The 21,628-nt window shown below is 41.3% G+C and overlaps 1 protein-coding gene across 1 annotated transcript in view; it reads right to left on the minus strand.

Annotated features, from left to right (window-relative positions):
- Positions 1 to 1,235: 1,235 nt before the first annotated feature.
- The window catches only part of LOC111570131 (GRIP1-associated protein 1), a 51,382-nt gene continuing 30,989 nt past the window's right edge, over positions 1,236 to 21,628 (minus strand). The window contains exons 22-29 of the mRNA XM_055012863.1: positions 19,116 to 19,211; positions 16,499 to 16,555; positions 15,276 to 15,375; positions 10,410 to 10,540; positions 7,770 to 7,886; positions 7,443 to 7,536; positions 3,829 to 4,001; positions 1,236 to 3,604 (exon numbers count right to left, since the gene is read on the minus strand). Of these exons, the coding sequence (XP_054868838.1) occupies positions 3,527 to 3,604; positions 3,829 to 4,001; positions 7,443 to 7,536; positions 7,770 to 7,886; positions 10,410 to 10,540; positions 15,276 to 15,375; positions 16,499 to 16,555; positions 19,116 to 19,211 (846 nt within the window). The 3' untranslated portion in view covers positions 1,236 to 3,526. The remainder of the gene's footprint in view (positions 3,605 to 3,828; positions 4,002 to 7,442; positions 7,537 to 7,769; positions 7,887 to 10,409; positions 10,541 to 15,275; positions 15,376 to 16,498; positions 16,556 to 19,115; positions 19,212 to 21,628) is intronic.

Below are 21,628 nucleotides of genomic sequence, written 5' to 3' on the forward strand. Positions count from 1 at the left end.
GAACATTCTACAGGATTAAATATATATATTTATATAAGTACTGTATGTACTTTCACATTATTAATATTTAATATTACAGCCCCATTAATGCTGCCTCTTACTGCTGCAGGTGTTTCAGGTATTAAGCCAGATGGAGGTGCAGTCAGACCATTATACAGCTGAATAGTAGAGAGTAGAACGGTCTGACTCACCTCCTCCTGGTTGTGGTTTAGAACAGCTGGTGTTTCTTTTAGATCAGGTGGAGCTAATAGCTAATAGCTAATAAAAGCAGGAAGCAGTGACCGTGATTGTTTAAGTAGAAAACTGGCACACAGAGATGGAAACTGTGCAAATTTTACATAATTTTTGAGATTTTTTTAAGTAATTTTGGACTTTTTTTTGGTCATTTTGGACAAATTTCCCACAAAAACACACAAATACGTCATCAGACAGAATTATATCACATTTTCTTGTAGTTACAGGAACTACTACTACCTACTATTATAGCAAATGCTTACATTAGCCACATTAACCTACAACATGCCAACATTAAGGATCCTCCTATAGCTGAGGCTAATGCTAACATTAGCCACATTAACCTACAACATGCTAACACTAGGGATCCTCCTATAGTTGCAGCTAATGCTAACATTAGCCTACAACACGCTAACACTAAGGATCCTCCTATAGTTGTAGCTGTTGCTAATGTTAACCACATTAGCCTACAACATGCTAAATCTAAGGATCCTCCTATAGTTATAGCTGATGCTAACATTAGCCACATTAGCCTACAACATGGTAACACTAAGGATCCTCCTATAGCTGTAGCTGATGCTAATGTTATACACATTAGCCTACAACATGCTAACATTAAGAATCCTACAGTTGTAGGGGAGTTGTTTAGTTGAAAAACCTTCACACAGACGGAACTTGCATGCAAATTTTAAATATTTTACAATTTGCAAATAATTTTGAACTTTTCTTTGGCATTTTGGATGTTTTTTGCATCTTTAATTTTTGTCAAAAGTGGAAAATTACAAAGTTCTCCAAGTGTTCAGACAGTTTGTCCAGTTTCATTCATTGAGGAGTTCCTAAGGGACTCATCCTGGGTCCTCAGAATGTCTATCTAAACAGCAGGTTCCTCCAGATTTGGTGATTCTGAAAAGTAAGACATGAAAATATTCTAGTAGAACACAAAAAATAAAAATATGAACCTCTCTTTACATAAAGCAAAGACTGAAAAAACCCAGAAACACTTCGTTGTCAGACAGAATTTTATCACATTTTCTGGTAGTTACAATAATTAGCGTCATGATCATCAGTCATAAATAGATTCTTCATACAGTTAGGAGTCGTATCACAGCGTTTATATACAGACCTAAAAAAACAAAAACACAAGCAGGAGACGGGACCCAGCCACTGCCCAGCACACAGACCAATCCCGCCCGGTCAGTCCGGTTCTAACATCCGATTTTAAAACTCACCGACCGAGATCTCATGCAACAACTTTATTTTGTTGATGTTTTCAGTTCTTTTTGCACTTTTTAAGAATTGTGTGTTTAAGGTTTGATTTAAGGTAGAATAAGAGTTTATAAAGCTGCACGAGTCACATTTTTCCTCCCTCAGGTTGAGATTTTAACACCAGATTGATGTTTTCTGCAGTGAGCAACAAACAAAAAAATAAACAACCCAGCAATATACAGGCAACATAAAACACAAAGCCCGTTACAAGCTTTAAGTCCAGCACAAGGTTGCCTGGTATAGAGTGTATTCCAGGATGTAGACGGGCCCCACATCTACGTCTTGGATGTAGACGTGGGGCCCGTCTACATCCTGGATTATGCTCTACACCAGGATGTAGATGGGCTCCAGTGAGCAAACAAAATATCCCAGAAATGAAGGCAAAGCAGACAGAAAAAGTGTCTAAAGTTCATCAGATTTAAACACAAAACATAAAATAGACCCGGCGCGACACAAGAATTCAACAAATGGAAGCTGAAACTTTAATCTTCTGCTCCATTTGTTGTCCCTGCTGAGGATGGAAGTGTGATCCAAGGCATAGACGGAGCCCCAGAGAGCGTTACATCATTACAAACAAACAAATAAAAAGCAGAACCGCTGAGTTTGTGTAAACATTCGGGGACGCCAAATGGTGCCGAAGCAAAACTGAGTTTCAATAAAGTTACGTCCAAATTTCTCCAGTGACTCAAACATAAACTTCAGATTTCAGTGTCAGAAGTTTTGCTTTTTTTTGTTTCTTTCCAATAAAGCCCTCAAAATGCTCCAGTAAATAGACCGGCCCACACCATTTGGCGTCCCTGCTGTGTTTCGATGAAACTGGAGTCGAACTGCATGAAAAGTTTTTTTTTTTAATAAAATCAAAAGACACTGAAGACTGAAGCGAGCTCCAGGAAGTAGTCACGGCCCGACACAGACACAGAAAACAGTTAAATCAATCCAAAGATACAATCAGTTAGTAAATGACTTTCCAGGATGTAGCCACAACCGACCTACACATGAACTGGTTTGTTTTTAATCTGAAGATTCTTTAAAGGCGACTATATATTTCTGTTATTTATGAAGCTACAATGCAAACAAGTTCAGGTTCTCTAGTTAAAAGCAGATCAATACGTTATCAACCAATCTGCAGGTTAAAAAATCAGACGTTTGGAGAAGTTTTAAATTATTCATGAATGAACTCTGAGTGGCGGGATCAGGCTACCGTCTGGTATTGGAGCTGAATATTTACCGATAATCACCACTGATCCATAATTACTATTTGTATTGATTAGTTTAGCAGCTGCAGCCTAAAACAGCTGGTTTCAGATTTTTGTTTACGTTGATTTGGACTACCTGATCCAGAACGTAGTCACATCCGGCTACAACGTGATTGACAGTTTTTAGTCTGCAGATTTCATTGATCTGATCATTTATAGATGATCGATCAGCTCAGAGGATAATCAATAACTGTGTTTCAGCCACACCTCCTGGTCTTCAACAACGGTCTCCATGACAACCAGCTGATGAAAGCCATGACGTGCAGCTGAGAGCAACAGTCCAGGTCATAGACAGATCCCACACATTCAGTAAAGCGGCGCTGTCTGTTTAGCGGATGGAAGCCCAGGAAGTAGCCAGATCACAACAGAGTTACTGCACAATCACGTCAGTTCAGATGCTCCAGGACATAGCCAGGCCCAGCAGACAGACACAGTGAAGATTTGCAGTCAGTTACAATAGAAATAACAAGTCTTTCCAGGTTGTAGCCAGGACCCAACAGAGTAGAGCGGTGGTGGTCTAATAATAGTACATTCAACAGTGACTTCTCCTCGTCTTTACGTTATTCTTCTTCTGCACTCCAGCATTTAGTCACATCCAAGGTGTTGAAATCATAGCAGCTCCAAGAAGTACTCAGAGCCCACAGCAGGTCTTAGGTTGTGAACAGGAAGTGGAGGGGGAGAAGAAAAGTTCATATCCAGGTGTTAGTCTGAGCCCAGCCCAAACATCCAGGTGCGGAGGGGAATGGACAGAGAGGATCCATGTGATAGTCTCATCCCGACCCAGCGGCAGCTCCAGGGTTGTTCTCTTTACTGAGACGGACTAATTCCTGGGACAAAACCTCCAGATCCTGCAGAGACACACACATCAACACAGAGAGAGAGAGTGTGTTGTTGTGTGTATATGTGTGTGTATATTTGTATGTATACATGTGTTACCTTGTGTAGGTGCATGTTAGTGTGTGAGTGTGTATAAATATGTGTGTATATCTGTGTTATTGTATATTACCTTCTGCAGGTGCATGTTAGTGTGTGTATATATATGTGTGTATATCTGTATATTCTTGTGTATTACCTTCTGCAGGTGCATGTTCTTGGTCAGCTGTTCCTCCAACATGTTCTGCAGCTTCTTGTTCATCTCTCTCAGGTTCTCGTCTCCTGGTTTCACCAGATCTCTGAGAACGGAACTCAGACCTCCACGATCTCCCTGAGAACCTCCGTGACCTCCGACCGCCGAGCCGGAAACATCTGAGGAGACGAAGAGGTTAATGAGAGGAAGGCAAAGTCACTGAAACTACCCAGAAGTTTGTTTTAAGGATTAAAAGTCTCAGATTATTAATATTGAATTTATTTCCATTGATCAAATTATTAATATTTAATTGTCTATTGAGCAGATTATTAATATTTAATGTATTTCTATTGATTAAATTATTAATATTTATTTCCATTGATCAGATATATTATTTATTCATAAACCAGAGAAATTGGCTTTATTAACATTAATATTGTTGTAGGAGGGGTCTAGTTACAGTAGGAGGGGCTTAACAGAGTGGGAGGGGCTTGATACAGTAGGAGGGCTTAACATAGTGGGAGGGGCTTGATACAGTAGGAGGGGCTTAACAGAGTGGGAGGGGCTTGATACAGTAGGAGGGGCTTAAGTGACACATTTTGACAAAAGTTTTGAGTCTTTTTGGACAAAGTCTAAACAGTTTTAAGCAGAAATGTTCAACATTTACAGGTATTGGCTTAAAAAAATATATATATAATATATATAAGATATTTGTCAAAAGTATTTTTGAGTTTTGGACAAAAGTTTGGAATATTTTTTAAAAACCTTCCAGGTGTTTTTTCTCCAATGCTTTTTAAGCATTTTTTATACTTCTGTGTGTTTTGAGTCATTTTTGAGAAACAGTTTTAAGCAGAAATGTTCAACATTTACAGGTTCTGGATAAAAAAAATTAAAGACATTTTGGTTCTGGTCAAAAGTAAACAAACAGATCTTTAGAGATATTAATATTAATATCAGTGATCAGGAGGATTTTATTCAGGAGCAGTTTGGGTTTTTTTCTGCTGCAGGACGATTGATGAAGAAAGGAGATTTAATCCTCCTGTTGTTCTTATTTACAGGCACCAAAAATATTATTTCCTTGTCTGAAAAAAATCCCAAAAATCAGCAAAAAAATTCCCCAAATTTCTGAAAATTTGCAAAACCTTCAGAAAGAAAATTCCTTAAAAGTTTCCCTTGAAAGATTTATTTAAAAAAAAAAAAAAAGAAAAACAAATTTGGCAAGAAAATTCTTGTAAATATTTTCGAAGTAAAAATCTTCCCCAAAAAATCCTAAAAATATCTAATGTGATTCCATATATATCAGTAAAACTTCTATTTTCTTTAAGAAACATTTTTACATTTTTTTCCACCAAAAAATGTTCAAAGATTTCCCAAAAATGTTGAAAATGTGGACATCAGAAGTTTCACTGTGAAAATATATATTTTTTTTCTCCACATTTTCAAACTTTAAAACAGATCAATTTTGATCTGCAGGACAACATGAGGATTAAATGAAAAATAAATGTTCTGATAGAGGATTAAAGACAAGAAACTAAACAGCAGCAGAAACATCAGAGTCTAATGTATTGATCAGACTGATTGATGGTATTGATTGATGGTATTGATTGATCGGACTGATTGATGGTATTGATTGATCGGACTGATTGATGGTATTGATCTTGTCCCAGCAGCTCATCATGTTTCTCCTCTGCAGGTAATAAAAGTGTTTGTAATGAAGTAATGAAGCGTCGCTGTCAGATCAACGTCTCTCTAAAAAACACTGATCCTACGTCTCCCATGATGCATCAGGACCAGCTCTTTATTACTGGACCTCCATCACACTGAAGGTTTTCTGTCTGAACAGTCTTCTACTGTAAATGTGAAACCATCAGAGCTTCTCCATGACAGACATCAGCGGTTTGAAGCTTCAGACTTCCTGTTTGAAGCCGTTTTAAATGTCAGAACATCTGAGGAGCTGCTGAACTTTAAATCTGGGTTCTATCAGGAGAACATTTCATTCCTGATCTGACAGTTGAGAGAATAAACCTCTAAAGGAGCTGTGTTTAATTCACACTCTGTTCATTTATGGGTTACGTTTATTTATGGATCTACAGGAACAAGTTCACTGATTTAATGTTCAAAAAATATTTTGGTTTCTGATTAGAGTCCAGTGAAATCCATCATTAAGAAATGGAAGGAAGATGGAACATGAATAAATCTGACTAGAGCAGGACGTCCTCAAGACCTGAGAGACTAGAGAGGGAGGCCACCAAGACTCCTATGACTCCTCTGAAGGAGAAAGAGACTAAAGAGGGATCCCACCAAGACTCCTATGACTCCTCTGAAGGAGAAAGAGACTAAAGAGGGAGGCCACCAAGACTCCTATGACTCCTCTGAAGGAGAAAGAGACTAAAGAGGGATCCCACCAAGACTCCTATGACTCCTCTGAAGGAGAAAGAGACTAAAGAGGGAGGCCACCAAGACTCCTATGACTCCTCTGAAGGAGAAAGAGACTAAAGAGGGAGGCCACCAAGACTCCTATGACTCCTCTGAAGGAGAAAGAGACTAGAGAGGGAGGCCACCAAGACTCCTATGACTCCTCTGAAGGAGAAAGAGACTAGAGAGGGAGGCCACCAAGACTCCTATGACTCCTCTGAAGGAGAAAGAGACTAAAGAGGGAGGCCACCAAGACTCCTATGACTCCTCTGAAGGAGAAAGAGACTAAAGAGGGAGGCCACCAAGACTCCTATGACTCCTCTGAAGGAGAAAGAGACTAGAGAGAGAGGCCACCAAGACTCCTATGACTCCTCTGAAGGAGTTCCAGCTTCAGACTGTTCATCCAACAACTGCTGTCTGTTCTTCACCAGTCAAAGCTTCATGGAGACAAAGAGAAAGACTCTGATGGAAAAAGCTCCAATTAAATATGGACTAGAGTTCACCAGAAGACATGTGGAGACTCTGAAGACACCTGGAAGAAGGTTCTTTGGTCTGAGGAGACCAGGATGGAGCTTTATGTCCATCAGACTAGATGATATGTTTGATGGACACCAAACACTGAACATCATCACAAACACACCATCCCCACCGTGAAGCATGGTGGAGGCAGCATCATGACTTGAAGCACGGTGGAGGCAGCATCATGATGTGAAGCACGGTGGTGGCAGCATCATGGTGTTCCTCAGCAGCAGGTCCTGGAAGGCTGGTAAAGGTAGAGGGTAAATGAAATCCTGGAGGACAACCTGATGATGAGACGTGGAGAAGATCAGTTTCCATCCAGACGATGAGTCGAAGCAAACAGACAAAGATCCTCAGAGATGGTTTGAAGACACTGAGGTGGAAGTTCTGGAGGAGTCAGAGCCCAGACCTCCATCTACCTGAGAACAAGAGAAGCTCTGTAGACTCAGGAACCCTGAGGAACCTGACAGAGTTTAAGTATTTATGAAGAAGAACGTTCAGACTGATGGAGACCAACATGAAGGTTCCTACAGTCTGAACTGTGAAAGTGGAGCTCTCGTCTGGTGGTTCTGGTGTATCTTCTGGGATTAAGTCCTGCAGATGAACTGAACGTGTTGTTGGAAGTTGTAGGTTTTTGTCTCAGCAGGTTTTAACCCCAGATGTTCAGGGTGTAGATGTTTCCTCACCGATGCGGCTGTCCATCACATAGGTCTCTATGATGGCGCTCTTCCTGCAGATGTCTTCAGCCATTGACGAGCAGCTCACCTCCAGATGTTTCACCTGAACAGAAGGATAAAAATCAGACCAAAGATCTCGTCTTTAAGGTCTTAAGGAACTTTAAAAAGAGCACAAACTAGAACTGGTTGTTCCATGAAGCCTGAGGAGCAGATCTGTGAATGTCTTGAGGTGAACAGAGCAGGACATTAATAATGCTTCTATAAATAAACATCTTAGCGTTAAAACAGCCGACGTCTGCTGGGACGTGGTCGGCACGGTGGCGGATGGACGCTCACCTTCTCCTCCAGCATCCACTTCTCCTGCTGGACCTCCGCCAGGCGCTGGAACAGCTCTCCAACCTCGTCATCGGACAGCTCGGCCGGACGCTGGGACTGAGGACTTCCTCCTCCAGACTGGAGACAGAAGCAGAGATCAGAGCTTCAGGTGGAAACATCTCAGAGGGTTCAGAGTCATTCCAGACCAGGTTCCACACATTCTGGGCAGGTTTTAGGACATTTAGAGTAACTCTGGACCATTTTAAACTCACTGGACTATTTTCAGGTCATTCTAGATTCACTTTGAGTCATCTGGACACTGTCTTCATCATTTTGGACAGTTCTGACTTAACGTTGGACATTTTATGAGTCATTCTGAACAGGTTTTAAATGGAGTTAGGTCCAGTTAGTGCTGTTTGTTTTTGTTCCTGTGGCTTAACATAGTCAGTGGAAACTGAAAGTTCCTGTATTTGTTGCAAAAATTTAAAATAATAAAAGTGAATTAAGTTTATTTCAATGACCTGCTTTGGATCCATCAGACTGGGCTCCATTACTATTATTTCCTCTGTGGGTTAATTAGTTGATCAGCTTCTCAGTTAAATGTTCGGATTCTAAACTGGTTAAAAATGTGGATCAATGTTTCCTGAAGACCAAGATGACATATGTCTTGTTTTGTCTAAAGACGTTAAATTTACTGTCAAAGACGAGAAAAAAATAAAAATAAAATATTCACATTTAATGACTTTTTTAAACAATTGATTATTGATTATTGCTTTAGTTCTTAGAGCCACTGGAGAGAAATAAATCACACTAATGGAGCATTTTTCTGGGATTTACTGAAGCGGCTAATGCTAGTGTTACTAATGCTAATGTTGCTAATATTAGTGTTACTAATGCTAAAGTTACTTGTTTGTACAAGTAACGTTACTAATGTTATTGTTGGTAATGCTAACATTACTAATACTGTTACTGATCCTAATGTTACTAATGCTAATGGTACTAGTGCTAACATTCCTAATGCTAATGTTACTAACGCTAATGTTACTAATTCTAACATTGCAAATGCTAGTGTTACTGATTCTAACATTGCTAATGCTATGTTACTAATACTAATGTTACTAATGCCAACATTGCTAACACTAATGTTACTAATGCTAACATTACTAATACTGTTACTGATCCTAATGTTACTAATGCTAATGGTACTAGTGCTAACATTCCTAATGCTAATGTTACTAACGCTAATGTTACTAATTCTAACATTGCAAATGCTAGTGTTACTGATTCTAACATTGCTAATGCTAATGTTACTGATCCTAATGTTACTAATGCTAACGTTACTAGTGCTAATATTACTAATGCTAACATTACAAATACTGTTACTGATCCTAATGTTACTAATTTTAACATTGCTAGTGCTAATGTTACTAATTCTAATGTTACTAGTGCTAATGTTGCTAATTCTAACATTGCTAATGCTAATGTTACTGATTCTAACATTGCTAATGCTATGTTACTAATACTAATGTTACTAATGCCAACATTGCTAACACTAATGTTACTAATGCTAACATTACTAATACTAATGTTACTAATACTAATGTTACTAATTCTAATGTTACTAGTGCCAATGTTACTAATGCTAACATTACAAATGCTAATGTTACTAATGCTAACATTACTAATACTAATATTACTAATACTGTTACTAGTGCCAATGTTGCTAATGCTAACATTACTAATGCTAGCGTTGGTAATGCTAACATTACTAATACTATGTTACTAATTCAAATGTTACTAGTGCTAATGTTACTAATGCTAACATTTCTAATGCTAATATGAGTTTGTACTAGTAACGCTACTAATGCTAACATTACTAGTGCTACCATTACTAATGCTAATGTTAGTAGGGCTAATGTTACTAATGCTAAGGTTAATAATACTAACATTGCTAAAGCTAACATTAGTAGTACTGCTAACATTCCTAATGCTAACATTACCATTGCTAACATTGCTAAGGCTAACATTACTAACGCTAACATTACTTCACATACTTATATTTTTGATTTCTTATAAAGTTTGGTGTCAACATAAGAACCAATCATAAATCTGTCAAATTCAGCTGGAACTGAACTTTTAAAACTGATCAAACAGAAATAAAAACAAAGATGTTCTTAATAAAAACGTTTGGTAACTTTGATGCTAAATCCTCCTTCTACCAACTAACACCTCCATTGTCTGGTTTCTAGCTTCCTGTTCAGTCTTAGAAGCTGAGAACATCTGAAGCCACGAGGCCATTTCATCGTCAGTCGTCATGGCGGCCGTCGTCATGTGATGCCGTTGCCATGACGACGGCGGTAAACTGACCTCGGCGGCGTCACGACACAAAGAGGAACCTGTCAGCTCTATTTACAGAGTTTCTATCAATAGAACGTTAAATTGAGCAGCAGGAACCTCAAACAGAAGCAGAGAAACCAGGATGATGGGATGTCAGCACATCACCGTGGCAACAGACGTCAACAACAACACAGAGCGATTAATACATTAGTCTGTTAATTATTATTAATGTAGCAGATTAAATTAAATGTTTGCTCAAATAAAAAAATAAAACATTCAAATACTGAATGGTCTAAACTGCATCATCACTGATGCTCCGCCCACCTTGTTCTGATTGGTCGGCTGAGTCTCCTTCATCATGTCTCTGTAGGAGAAGGACGAGACAGACGACGAGTCTCCGGTCTGCTGGGTCCGACTGGGACTGTTGATCTCTGACAGAACCAGCTCCTCCAGACCTGGACCAGAACCACAACCACAGATTAGTTAGTGCTCCAGTATAACACACTGCCCATTTGATAAAATCATACAGCCCCTTTAAGAAATAACACCGTCCCTTTAAAGATTTTTGGCCGTCCCAGACCAAAGATAACAACTATGACAGAATGGTGGTGATCTCTTTGGTCTTGGCTCTAAATCGGTGGTCCTATGTCACACTGTGAGACAGGTTCAAGGACGGCCGTTGTCATGGCGACCAAAGACAAGCTGCCATAAAATTCTGACTGTCAGAAATTTGGGGTGATCGTCTCACAGTGTGATGCCGCTGGACCTACGACAACTAACTAACCAACAGAAATGAGGGATGAAATGATGTACTGATCAGCGCCACACTGGAGCTAAACCCAAATAGATGATTTACGTAGACAAAACGCATCTAAAAAAGTCTGTGGGCTTTAAACAAAGAAGACAGCATAGTAGAGTTGTTGCAGCAGAAGTCTTTTAGATGCGTCCTCCAGCTCAAACTGCAACCGGACAAAAAAGGACGAAGCATGGAAGGATATAGCAGCAGAATAGCAGCTCCCAGGTTAGTAAGCTAACATTAGCGGCTAGCAAACACACACACTGCTATGAATAGTGGCTACAGCACTTAGTTTATGGTATTAAATAAATAAAAATTAAATCTGTTCATGTTTGGCTAGTTTCCCTGTGATTGGAGGGTTCATGTTTGGCTAGTTTCCCTGTGATTGTAGGGTTCATGTTTGGCTAGTTTCCCTGTGATTGTAGGGTTCATCTCTGGTTAGTTTCCCTGTGATTGTAGGGGTCATGTCTGGCTAGTTTCCCTGTGATTGTAGGGTTCATCTTTGGCTAGTTTCCCTGTGATTGTAGGGTTCATGTTTGGCTAGTTTCTCTGTGATTGTAGGGCTCCGTTCATGTTTGGCTAATTTCCCTGTGATTGTAGGGTTCATGTTTGGTTAGTTTCCCTGTGATTGCAGGGTTCACGTTTGGCTAGTTTCCCTGTGATTGTAGGGTTCACGTTTGGCTAGTTTCCCTGTGATTGTAGGGTTCATCTTTGGCTAGTTTCCCTGTGATTGTAGGGTTCATGTCTGGCTAGTTTCCCTGTGATTGTAGGGTTCATCTTTGGCTAGTTTCCCTGTGATTGTAGAGTTCATGTTTGGCTAGTTTCCCTGTGATTGTAGGGTTCATCTTTGGCTAGTTTCCCTGTGATTGTAGGATTCATGTTTGGCTAGTTTCCCTGTGATTGTAGGGTTCATGTTTGGCTAGTTTCCCTGTGATTGTAGGGCTCCGTTCATGTTTGGCTAATTTCCCTGTGATTGTAGGGTTCATGTTTGGTTAGTTTCCCTGTGATTGCAGGGTTCACGTTTGGCTAGTTTCCCTGTGATTGTAGGGTTCACGTTTGGCTAGTTTCCCTGTGATTGTAGGGTTCATCTTTGGCTAGTTTCCCTGTGATTGTAGGGTTCATGTCTGGCTAGTTTCCCTGTGATTGTAGGGTTCATCTTTGGCTAGTTTCCCTGTGATTGTAGAGTTCATGTTTGGCTAGTTTCCCTGTGATTGTAGGGTTCATGTTTGGCTAGCTTCCCTGTGATTGAAGGATTCATGTCTGGCTAATTTCCCTGTGATTGTAGGGTTCATGTTTGGTTAGTTTCCCTGTGATTGCAGGGTTCACGTTTGGCTAGTTTCCCTGTGATTGTAGGGTTCACGTTTGGCTAGTTTCCCTGTGATTGTAGGGTTCATCTTTGGCTAGTTTCCCTGTGATTGTAGGGTTCATGTCTGGCTAGTTTCCCTGTGATTGTAGGGTTCATCTTTGGCTAGTTTCCCTGTGATTGTAGGACTCCGTTCATGTTTGGCTAATTTCGCTGTGATTGCAGGGTTCATGTTTGGCTAGTTTCCCTGTGATTGTAGGGTTCATGTTTGGTTAGTTTCCCTGTGATTGTAGGGTTCATGTTTGGCTAGTTTCCCTGTGATTGTAGGACTCCGTTCATGTTTGGCTAGTTTCCCTGTGATTGTAGGGTTCATGTTTGGCTAGTTTCCCTGTGATTGTAGGGCTCGTGTTTGGTTAGTTTCCCTGTGATTGTAGGGTTCATCTTTGGCTAATTTCCCTGTGATTGTAGGGTTCATGTTTGGCTAATTTCCCTGCGATTGTAGGGTTCACGTCTGGCTAGTTTCCCTGTGATTGTAGGATTCATGTTTGGCTAATTTCCCTGTGATGGTAGGGTTCATCTTTGGGTAGTTTCCCTGTGATTGTAGGGCTCCATTCATGTTTGGCTAATTTCCCTGTGGTTGTAGGGTTCATGTTTGGCTAGTTTCCCTGTGATTGTAGGGTTCATGTTTGGCTAGTTTCCCTGTGATTGTAGGGTTCATGTTTGGCTAGTTTCCCTGTGATTGTAGGGTTCATGTCAGGCTAGTTTTCCTGTGATTGTAGGGTTCATGTTTGGCTAGTTTCCCTGTGATTGTAGGGCTCCATTCATGTTTGGCTAGTTTCCCTGTGATTGTAGTGTTCATGTTTGGCTCGTTTCCCTGTGATTGTAGGAGCTCCATTTATGCTTCGGTTGTTTATTTTTCTTGGACGGACGGCGCACGCTGATGACATTTTATTCTTCGTTCACTTCGACTCACGTACATCGTAGGCTGAGATTCAGCTGCGTTTTCATCGTTCAGGCTGCACAGAGCAAACTTCAAAGATTATTAGATTCATGTCGTACAGTGAGGCAAGCTGGGAACTCAGAAGACTTAAAAATCACACAGTGTGGAGAGACCTTTAAACAGCAGACTGTCCCTTTAAGAACCATGTCGTCCCTCTAAGAACCCGTCCCATCCCTTTAAGAACCCGGACCGTCCCTTTAAGGCAGCAGACTGTCCCTTTAAAAACCCGGCCGTCGCTTTAAGAAGCCAGCCGGCCCTTTAAGAACCCGGCTGTCCCTTTAAGGCAGCAGACTGTCCCTTTAAGAACCCAGCTGTCCCTTTAAGAACTCGGCCGTCCCTTTAAGGCAGCAGACTCCCTTTAAAAACACGGCCCGTCCCTTTAAGAACCCGGCCCGTCCCTTTAAGGCAGCAGACCGTCCCTTTAAGAACCCGGCCGTCCCTTTAAGATCCCGACTGTCCCTTTAAGAACCCCGCCCGTCCCTTTAAGGCAGCAGACTGTCCCTTTACGAACCCGGCCGTCCCTTTACGAACCCGGCCGTCCCTTTAAGGCAGCAGACTGTCCCTTTACGAACCCGGCCGTCCCTTTACGAACCCGGCCGTCCCTTTAAGGCAGCAGACTGTCCCTTTACGAACCCGGCCGTCCCTTTAAGGCAGGTGCAGCAGCATAAGTAGGCTACTTTAAAATGTCTGATTCTCAGGTTTGTGCTGAAGAGCTTTTAAACATTCAGCAGCTCATAGATTATGAAAGAAGCTGAGGACGGCCCTGCGTTGCACTCAGTGTGTGTTCAGTGTGTGTGCTTATTTGTATGTGTGTGTGTGCGTGTGTTTTATTTGTGTGTGTGTGTGTGTGTGTTTTATTTGTGTGTGTGTGTGTGTGTGTGTTCAGAGTGTGTATGTAGAAAACTGTAGAAAATCGGTCTCAGAAATACAAAGAACAGAAGTTCTGTAGGTGTGTGTGTGTGTGTGTGTGCGTGTGTGCGTGTGTGTGCGTGTTTGTGTGTGTGTGTGCAGCAGACGCCAGTGTGTCCAACCAGAGTGCTGCATTAAATATTCAGCAGAAGGTTCCGGACTGAGCCAGAACCTCCTGATGCAGAGGTTAGCACGCCGCCGATTATCGGACCCATCGGTCACGTTACCATCACACACACACACACACACACACACACACACACACACACACACACACACACACACACACACACACACACACACTCTGAACACACACACACACACACACACACACACACACACTCTTCCTAGAGGACCATTTAAAGGAGCGTCGTCCATTTAGCAGATTTAAATCCTCAGTGAGTTTCACTTCAGGTTCTGATCAATAACCTGCAGCTGTAGCATCAGAAAAGCGGTTTTCTGGTAGAAGTTGTATAAACGTCCAGGTGGAGGGTTTCAGGAACCACCAGATCCACTCCACTGAACTAAGGATGCAAATATTAAACCACCAATAATAGAGCAATTTTAAATTTTAGTGAAGTACAGCAAACACATGCTGGTAGAACTTGTCTTAACACGACTTCTGGGACGAACTTGGTTCCTGCAACGACTCGGCAATAAGAATTCCTGTTAGATTGTGGCTTGTCTGAAACACCTGAGTTCTGGTTGGACGTCATTAACCTCCTGAGAGGTCTTTGTCATGGTGCCTGTTCCTGCTAAACTCATCCAGGTCCTGGTGATCGTAGGAGCTTCAGGAGAAACCAACTTGGACTTCTCTGGAAAATGTTTCGAGAAACGTATTTGGTTTCTCCTGAAGCTCCTACGATCACCAGGACCTGGATGAGCTTCAGGAGAAACCAAATACGTTTCTCGAAACATCTTCCAGAGAAGTCCAGTTGGTTTCTCCTGAAGCTCCTACGACTAAAAGGTGGAACATTTCAGGTCATTAACCTCCTCAGAAGTCCCATTTTTCTCATCGTGCGTCTCGGTTTTGTCGTTTTGTGCCTTGTTTTTGTCGTTTTGTGTCTCGTTTTTGTCATTTTGTGTCTCGTTCTTGTCATTTTGTGTCTCCTTCCTGCTGTTTCTGTTTCTTCTCCCTCATTGGTCGGTATGTTTCTACATCACAGTCTCAGGTGTGTTTACCTGTCCTGGTCTTGCTGTTGGTCAGAATCTCCTGGAGTCTCTCCTGCAGTTTATCGGCTCGCTTCCTCTCCAGCTGCAGCTGCCGCTTCAAGTCCTTCAGCTGCACACAAACACACACAATTACGCAAACAGGCACACAAACAGACACACAACCACACAGACAGATTTACTTTCTAATTATTATTTTCCATGCACGGCTGCTCTCAAATTGCTCTGCAAAGAAACTTCCTCTCATCTTCACATTCTCCTCCATCAGACAGACAGACAGGTTAATAACAGACAAAGTTAATGACAGACAGACAGACAGACAGGTAAATAACAGACAGGTAAATAACAGACAGACAGGTTAATGACAGACAGGCAGACAGACAGAAAGAAAGATTAATGACAGACAGACAGGTTAATAACAGACAGACAAGTTAATGACAGACAGACAGACAGACAGGTAAATAACAGACAGGTAAATAACAGACAGACAGGTTAATGACAGACAGGCAGACAGACAGAAAGAAAGATTAATGACAGACAGACAGGTTAATAACAGACAGACAAGTTAATGACAGAGACAGACAGACAGGTAAATAACAGACAGGTTAATAACAGACAGACAGACAGACAGGTTAATGACAGACAGGCAGACAGACAGAAAGAAAGATTAATGACAGACAGACAGGTTAATAACAGACAGACAGACAGACAGACAGACAGGTTAATAACAGACAGGTTAATAACAGACAGACAAGTTAATGACAGACAGACGGGTAAATAACAGACAGACAGGTTAATGACAGACAGACGGGTAAATAACAGACAGACAGGTTAATGACAGACAGACAGACAGACAGACAGACAGGTAAATAACAGACAGACAGGTTAATAACAGACAGACAGACAGACAGGTTAATAACAGACAGACAGACAGACAGGTTAATAACAGACAGACAGACAGGTTAATGACAGACAGACAAGTTAATGACAGACAGACAGGTAAATAACAGACAGACAGGTTAATGACAGACAGACAGACAGACAGACAGGTAAATAACAGACAGGTTAATAACAGACAGACAGACAGACAGGTTAATGAGAGACAGAAAGGTTAATGACAGACAGACAGACAGGTTAATAACAGACAGACAGGTTAATAACAGACAGACAGACAGGTTAATAACAGACAGACAGACAGGTTAATGACAGACAGGCAGACAGACAGGTAAACTCACCGCTGCACTCCCCTTCTTCTCCAGGATCCTCTGTCCGTCCACGGTGTCTTTGATCTCCTGTAATAAACACACATTCAGTTAATTCCTCTCAGTTCTCACGTGGGACTGATTCTGAGGATCTTCATGGAGCAGAAACACCAACTGGTCCACTAACTGGTCCACCAACTGGTCCACTAACTGGTCCACCAACTGGTCCACTAACTGGTCCACTAACTGGTCCACCAACTGTTCCACTAACTGGTCCACCAACTGGTCCAACGACAGGTCCACGAACCGGTCCATCAACTGGTCCATCAACTGGTCCACTAACTGGTCCACTAACTGGTCCACTAACTGGTCCTCTAACTGGTCCATCAACTGGTCCATCAACTGGTCCACCAACTGGTCCACTAACTGGTCCACTAACTGGTCCTCTAACTGGTCCATCAACTGGTCCACCAACTGGTCCACCAACTGGTCCAACGACAGGTCCACTAACCGGTCCATCAACTGGTCCACTAACTGATCCACCGACTGGTCCACCAACTGGTCCATCAACTGGTCCACCAACTGGTCCACTAACTGGTCCACCAACTGGTCCACTAACTAGTCCACCAACAGGTCCACCAACTGGTCCACCAACAGGTCCACTAACTGGTCCACCAACTGGTCCACCAACAGGTCCACCAACAGGTCCACTAACTGGTCCACCAACAGGTCCACTAACTGGTCCACCAACAGGTCCACTAACTGGTCCACCAACAGGTCCACTAACTAGTCCACCAACAGGTCCACCAACTGGTCCACCAACAGGTCCACCAACAGGTCCACTAACTGGTCCACCAACAGGTCCACTAACTGGTCCACCAACTGGTCCACCAACAGGTCCACTAACTAGTCCACCAACAGGTCCACCAACTGGTCCACCAACAGGTCCACCAACAGGTCCACCAACAGGTCCACCAACTGGTCCATCAACTGGTCCACCAACAGGTCCACTAACTAGTCCACCAACAGGTCCACCAACTGGTCCACTAACTGGTCCACCAACAGGTCCACTAACTGGTCCACCAACAGGTCCACTAACTGGTCCACCAACTGGTCCACCAACAGGTCCACTAACTAGTCCACCAACAGGTCCACCAACTGGTCCACCAACAGGTCCACCAACAGGTCCTCTAACTGGTCCACCAACAGGTCCACCAACTGGTCCATCAACTGGTCCACCAACAGGTCCACTAACTGGTCCATCATTCCAGGAATTATTCAGTAACCAGACCCACAGTGGATCACAGATGACAGGTTTTAGCTGCTTTTTATTGTCTTTAATCTTTGTTGGGACATTTTTCACAGTTTTCCAAAATGTGGTGCCATGACTGAAGGTGTAAAAGTCTAAAACTGTGATTTAAATTGGACCTCTTCATAGTGTTTTCCTTGTACTCTGCTCCCAGAGCTCCTGCAGCTTCCTCCAGATTTACCTCCCTGTGACTCCTTCATCTCCTCCTTCATCTCCTCCTTTATCTCCAACATGAAGCTCCAGGTAGAGAGTTAGAGAGAAGTTAAATAACAGGACTTCCAGACAGGTATTAGAGTAGCAGGAGCTCTGGGAGCAGAGCGCCAGGAAGACACTGAGACTCAGATGGAGGAGAAATTAAATCAGATTCAGATTTTTGTGTCTTCTTGTGGTAGTTATTTGTCTCTTTGTGGTAATTTTATGTGCCTTTGTGGTCATTTTTGTCTCTTTGCGGTCTCTTTGTGGTAATTTTGTCTCTGTGTTTGTTTTGTGTCTCTTAATGGTTGTTTTGTGGCATTCTTGTGTTAGCAGATGTTTTGTGTCTCTGGTAGTTTTGTGTCTTTGTGGTAATTTTGTGACTTTTTATTGTCTTTTTCCATCTCTTTGTGATTGTTTTGTGACATTTTTGCGTCTCTGTGGTAATTTTGTGTGTCTCTTCATGGTTGCTGTTTGTCTCTTTGTGGTCGTTTTATGTCTCTGTGCAGTTATTTTGTGGCATTTGTATGTCACTTTGTGGGTTTTTTTGTGGCGTTTTTGTGTCTGTTGCAGGCGTTTTGTTTGTCCTTGTGGTCATTACTCATCTCGTTGTGGTCATTTTCTGTCTTTTTCTGATCATTTTGCATGTTAGTAGTTGTTTTACATCATTTTTGTGTCTCTGTGGCCATTATCTGTCTCTTAGTGGTTGTTTTGCATCTCTTTGTGGTTCTTTTTGTGTCTCTTTATGTTCATTGTTTTTATCTGTCACTCAATATTCCATAATAATGTGATAAATGTCTTAACTTGCAGAGTTTGTCTAAAGTGGAAACTGATCAACTATTTTTTATTCTTGTGGCAGCAACACCTTCTACAGTAACACACTCCTGAACAGTCGACATCACAAAGAGCTCGACAATAAAGACTCTAATGTGAGATTTGAAGCACACAGAGATCAGAGAGCGTTCTGGAGCGTTCTAAAGGTCCACGGCTGCTGTGTTCAAAGTGAGAGAGGCCTAAAGGTTAGAAAGCAAAGCCTCAAAGTCGGCTTTTATCTGCCATTTCAGAGTCACCTGAGAGGACCGAGGATCAAAACCAGCCCAGAAACCGAACCATCACCTGGAGCTTCTGACCTCCACCTTCAGCTGTTACCTGTTTGAGTTTCCCGATGGCGTCCACGTGTTCGTCCTTCTGCTTCTCCACCTCCACCAGCTGCTGCTTCAGTCCCTCCATCTCCTCCTGCTTCTCCTGCAGAGACACAACCAGACTTCAAACTTCTCCTCCAGCGATGCCCCGTTGCTCCTAATGCAGCTGACCGAGGGATTAATGCAGGAAGATGACCTGCTTTTAATTCCCCTCTAATCTCCTGCCGCTAATTAATTTGACTGAAATCGACATTAAAAGCAGCAGCGGCTGACAGAGACAGAAAAAAGCTTGTAATTCTGCAGGAGTCGCTTAATTCCCCTGTAATGTCGCACACCTCAATCAGCAACACACAAACAGCTCTGTGCTTCAATTCTGAGGAGCTCACGACCGATTACAGCGAAACAAAGACGACAAACGGCTTCTGAGAGACAGAGAACCGTTAAATTAACCCACCTGGAGAAGTTTTACTGACTGAAATGAAAGTACAGTGAAGAAAAATGAAACTACAGTGAAGAAAAATAAAAATACAGAGAAGAAAAATTAAACTACAGTAAAGAAAAATGAAACTATAGTGAGGAAAAATGAAAAGAGAAAAGAAAAATGAAACTATAGTGAAGAAAAATGAAACTACAGTAAAGAAAAATAAAACTACAGTGAAGAAAAATTTAACTACAGTAAAGAAAAATTAAACTATAGTGAGGAAAAATGAAACTACTGTGAAGAAAATGAAAGTACAATGATAGCCAGAGAAACATCAAATTAATCCACCCGGTGAAGTTTGACTGACAGTTTATTTGATGAAAATATTTAATGATTCTTCAGGGTTTCACTCGGCGACATTTAAAGACTCAGCATGACTCAGATGTGACGCTGCTGCACTAAAAACCTGACGACAGAAGCTGTTTACTCTCAAATGAAGACAGAAAGTTCATCCTCTATACATATTTAGGGACACAAAATGAACATATATATGCACAAAATGATCAAAAACAGAGAACTGATTAAAACATACGCAAAATTTATAAAAACACATGTTAAAACAACCACAAAGACACGAAAATGTGTCAAACCAAAGACCAAGAAGCACAAAACATGCAAAGATACACAAAATGACCAGAAAGAGATGAAAACTGACAAAACAAACACAAAAATGTCCAGACATAAAACAACCACAAAAGACATGAAAAATTTGTCAAAACAAAGACCAAGAAGCTCAAATGGCGACAAAAACATGCAAAGATACACAAAAACACCATAAAGAGATGCAAACTGACCACAGAACCAAACAGAAAGAGACAAAATAAACACAAACTGATGCAGATTTAATGCAAACAGACACACAAAACAGCTGCTAAACACAAAATGGGAAAAAGACAAGCAAACCAACAAAAAATGAAGAAAAAAGGACAGCAAAGACACAAAAATGACAAGAAAGAGGTTGAAACTGAAGCAAAACGAAAACAAACTGAAACAAAACAATTAAAAAGACGCATAACAATACCAGAAAAAAAGATATAAAAGTAACTAAAATTGAATGCAAAATGACCAAAAACACACAAAATGACCAGAAAGAGATGAAACTGGCTAAAACAGACACAAAATGAACACAGAGAGACAGAACCAAACACAAAGAGACACTAAATAAACACAAACTGATGCAGATTTAATGCAAACAGACACATAAAAGGGCTTCTAAATGCAGAATGGCACAAAAAAGACACAAAAACCAACAAAAAATTGACAAAAAGACAGCAAATACACACAAAATGATCAGAAACACAAAGAGAAAAAACATCGGAAAAGATACATAAAAAAGACCAGAAAAAGACGTAAAATTAACCAGAGCTGAATATAAAATGACCGAAAACACACAAAATGACCAGAAAGAGATGAAAAATAGACAAAATGTAACACAGAAACACTAAATCAACACAAACTGATGCACACTCAGGACAAACAGACTCATCCAGGGATGTAAAAACACATTCTGCTGTTTTTTTTCTTGAAATCATTCTCCAGTCTGATTACTCTGAACTGTACCTGCGTCCTGCCCACTAATTAGACCCCTCCATCCTTAATTAACTTTTCCTATTAAGATAAAACTCTCACTAATCATCAGAGTCTCCGAGGAAACGCTCCCTGAGAGTCCTGTCCTCTGATTGGCTGGGAGGACTCCTGTCTCTATGGTGATTATTGGTTATTGAACACACAGGAACTCATCCTTTACTGTCACACGAGCCTCCTCCGCTCTGATCTGCTGTTAACACAACCTGGCCTCCCCGGTTACCATGGAGATGCTTTAATTAGAAACCTCCAATTCCGACAACACGCGCCTGCACACACTGTAGGTATCTATAAGTATTTACACTGATACTGAAACAACTAATCAATCACCAGAAATAACCAATCACCAGAAACAACCAATCAATCACCAGAAACAACTAATCAATCATCAGAAAGAACTAAAAATGAAACTACTGTGAAGAAAAATGAAACTACAGTGAGGTAAAACTAAACTA

The sequence above is a fragment of the Amphiprion ocellaris genome, chromosome 8, assembly GCF_022539595.1.
Source record: "Amphiprion ocellaris isolate individual 3 ecotype Okinawa chromosome 8, ASM2253959v1, whole genome shotgun sequence".
Lineage (NCBI taxonomy): Eukaryota > Metazoa > Chordata > Actinopteri > Pomacentridae > Amphiprion > Amphiprion ocellaris.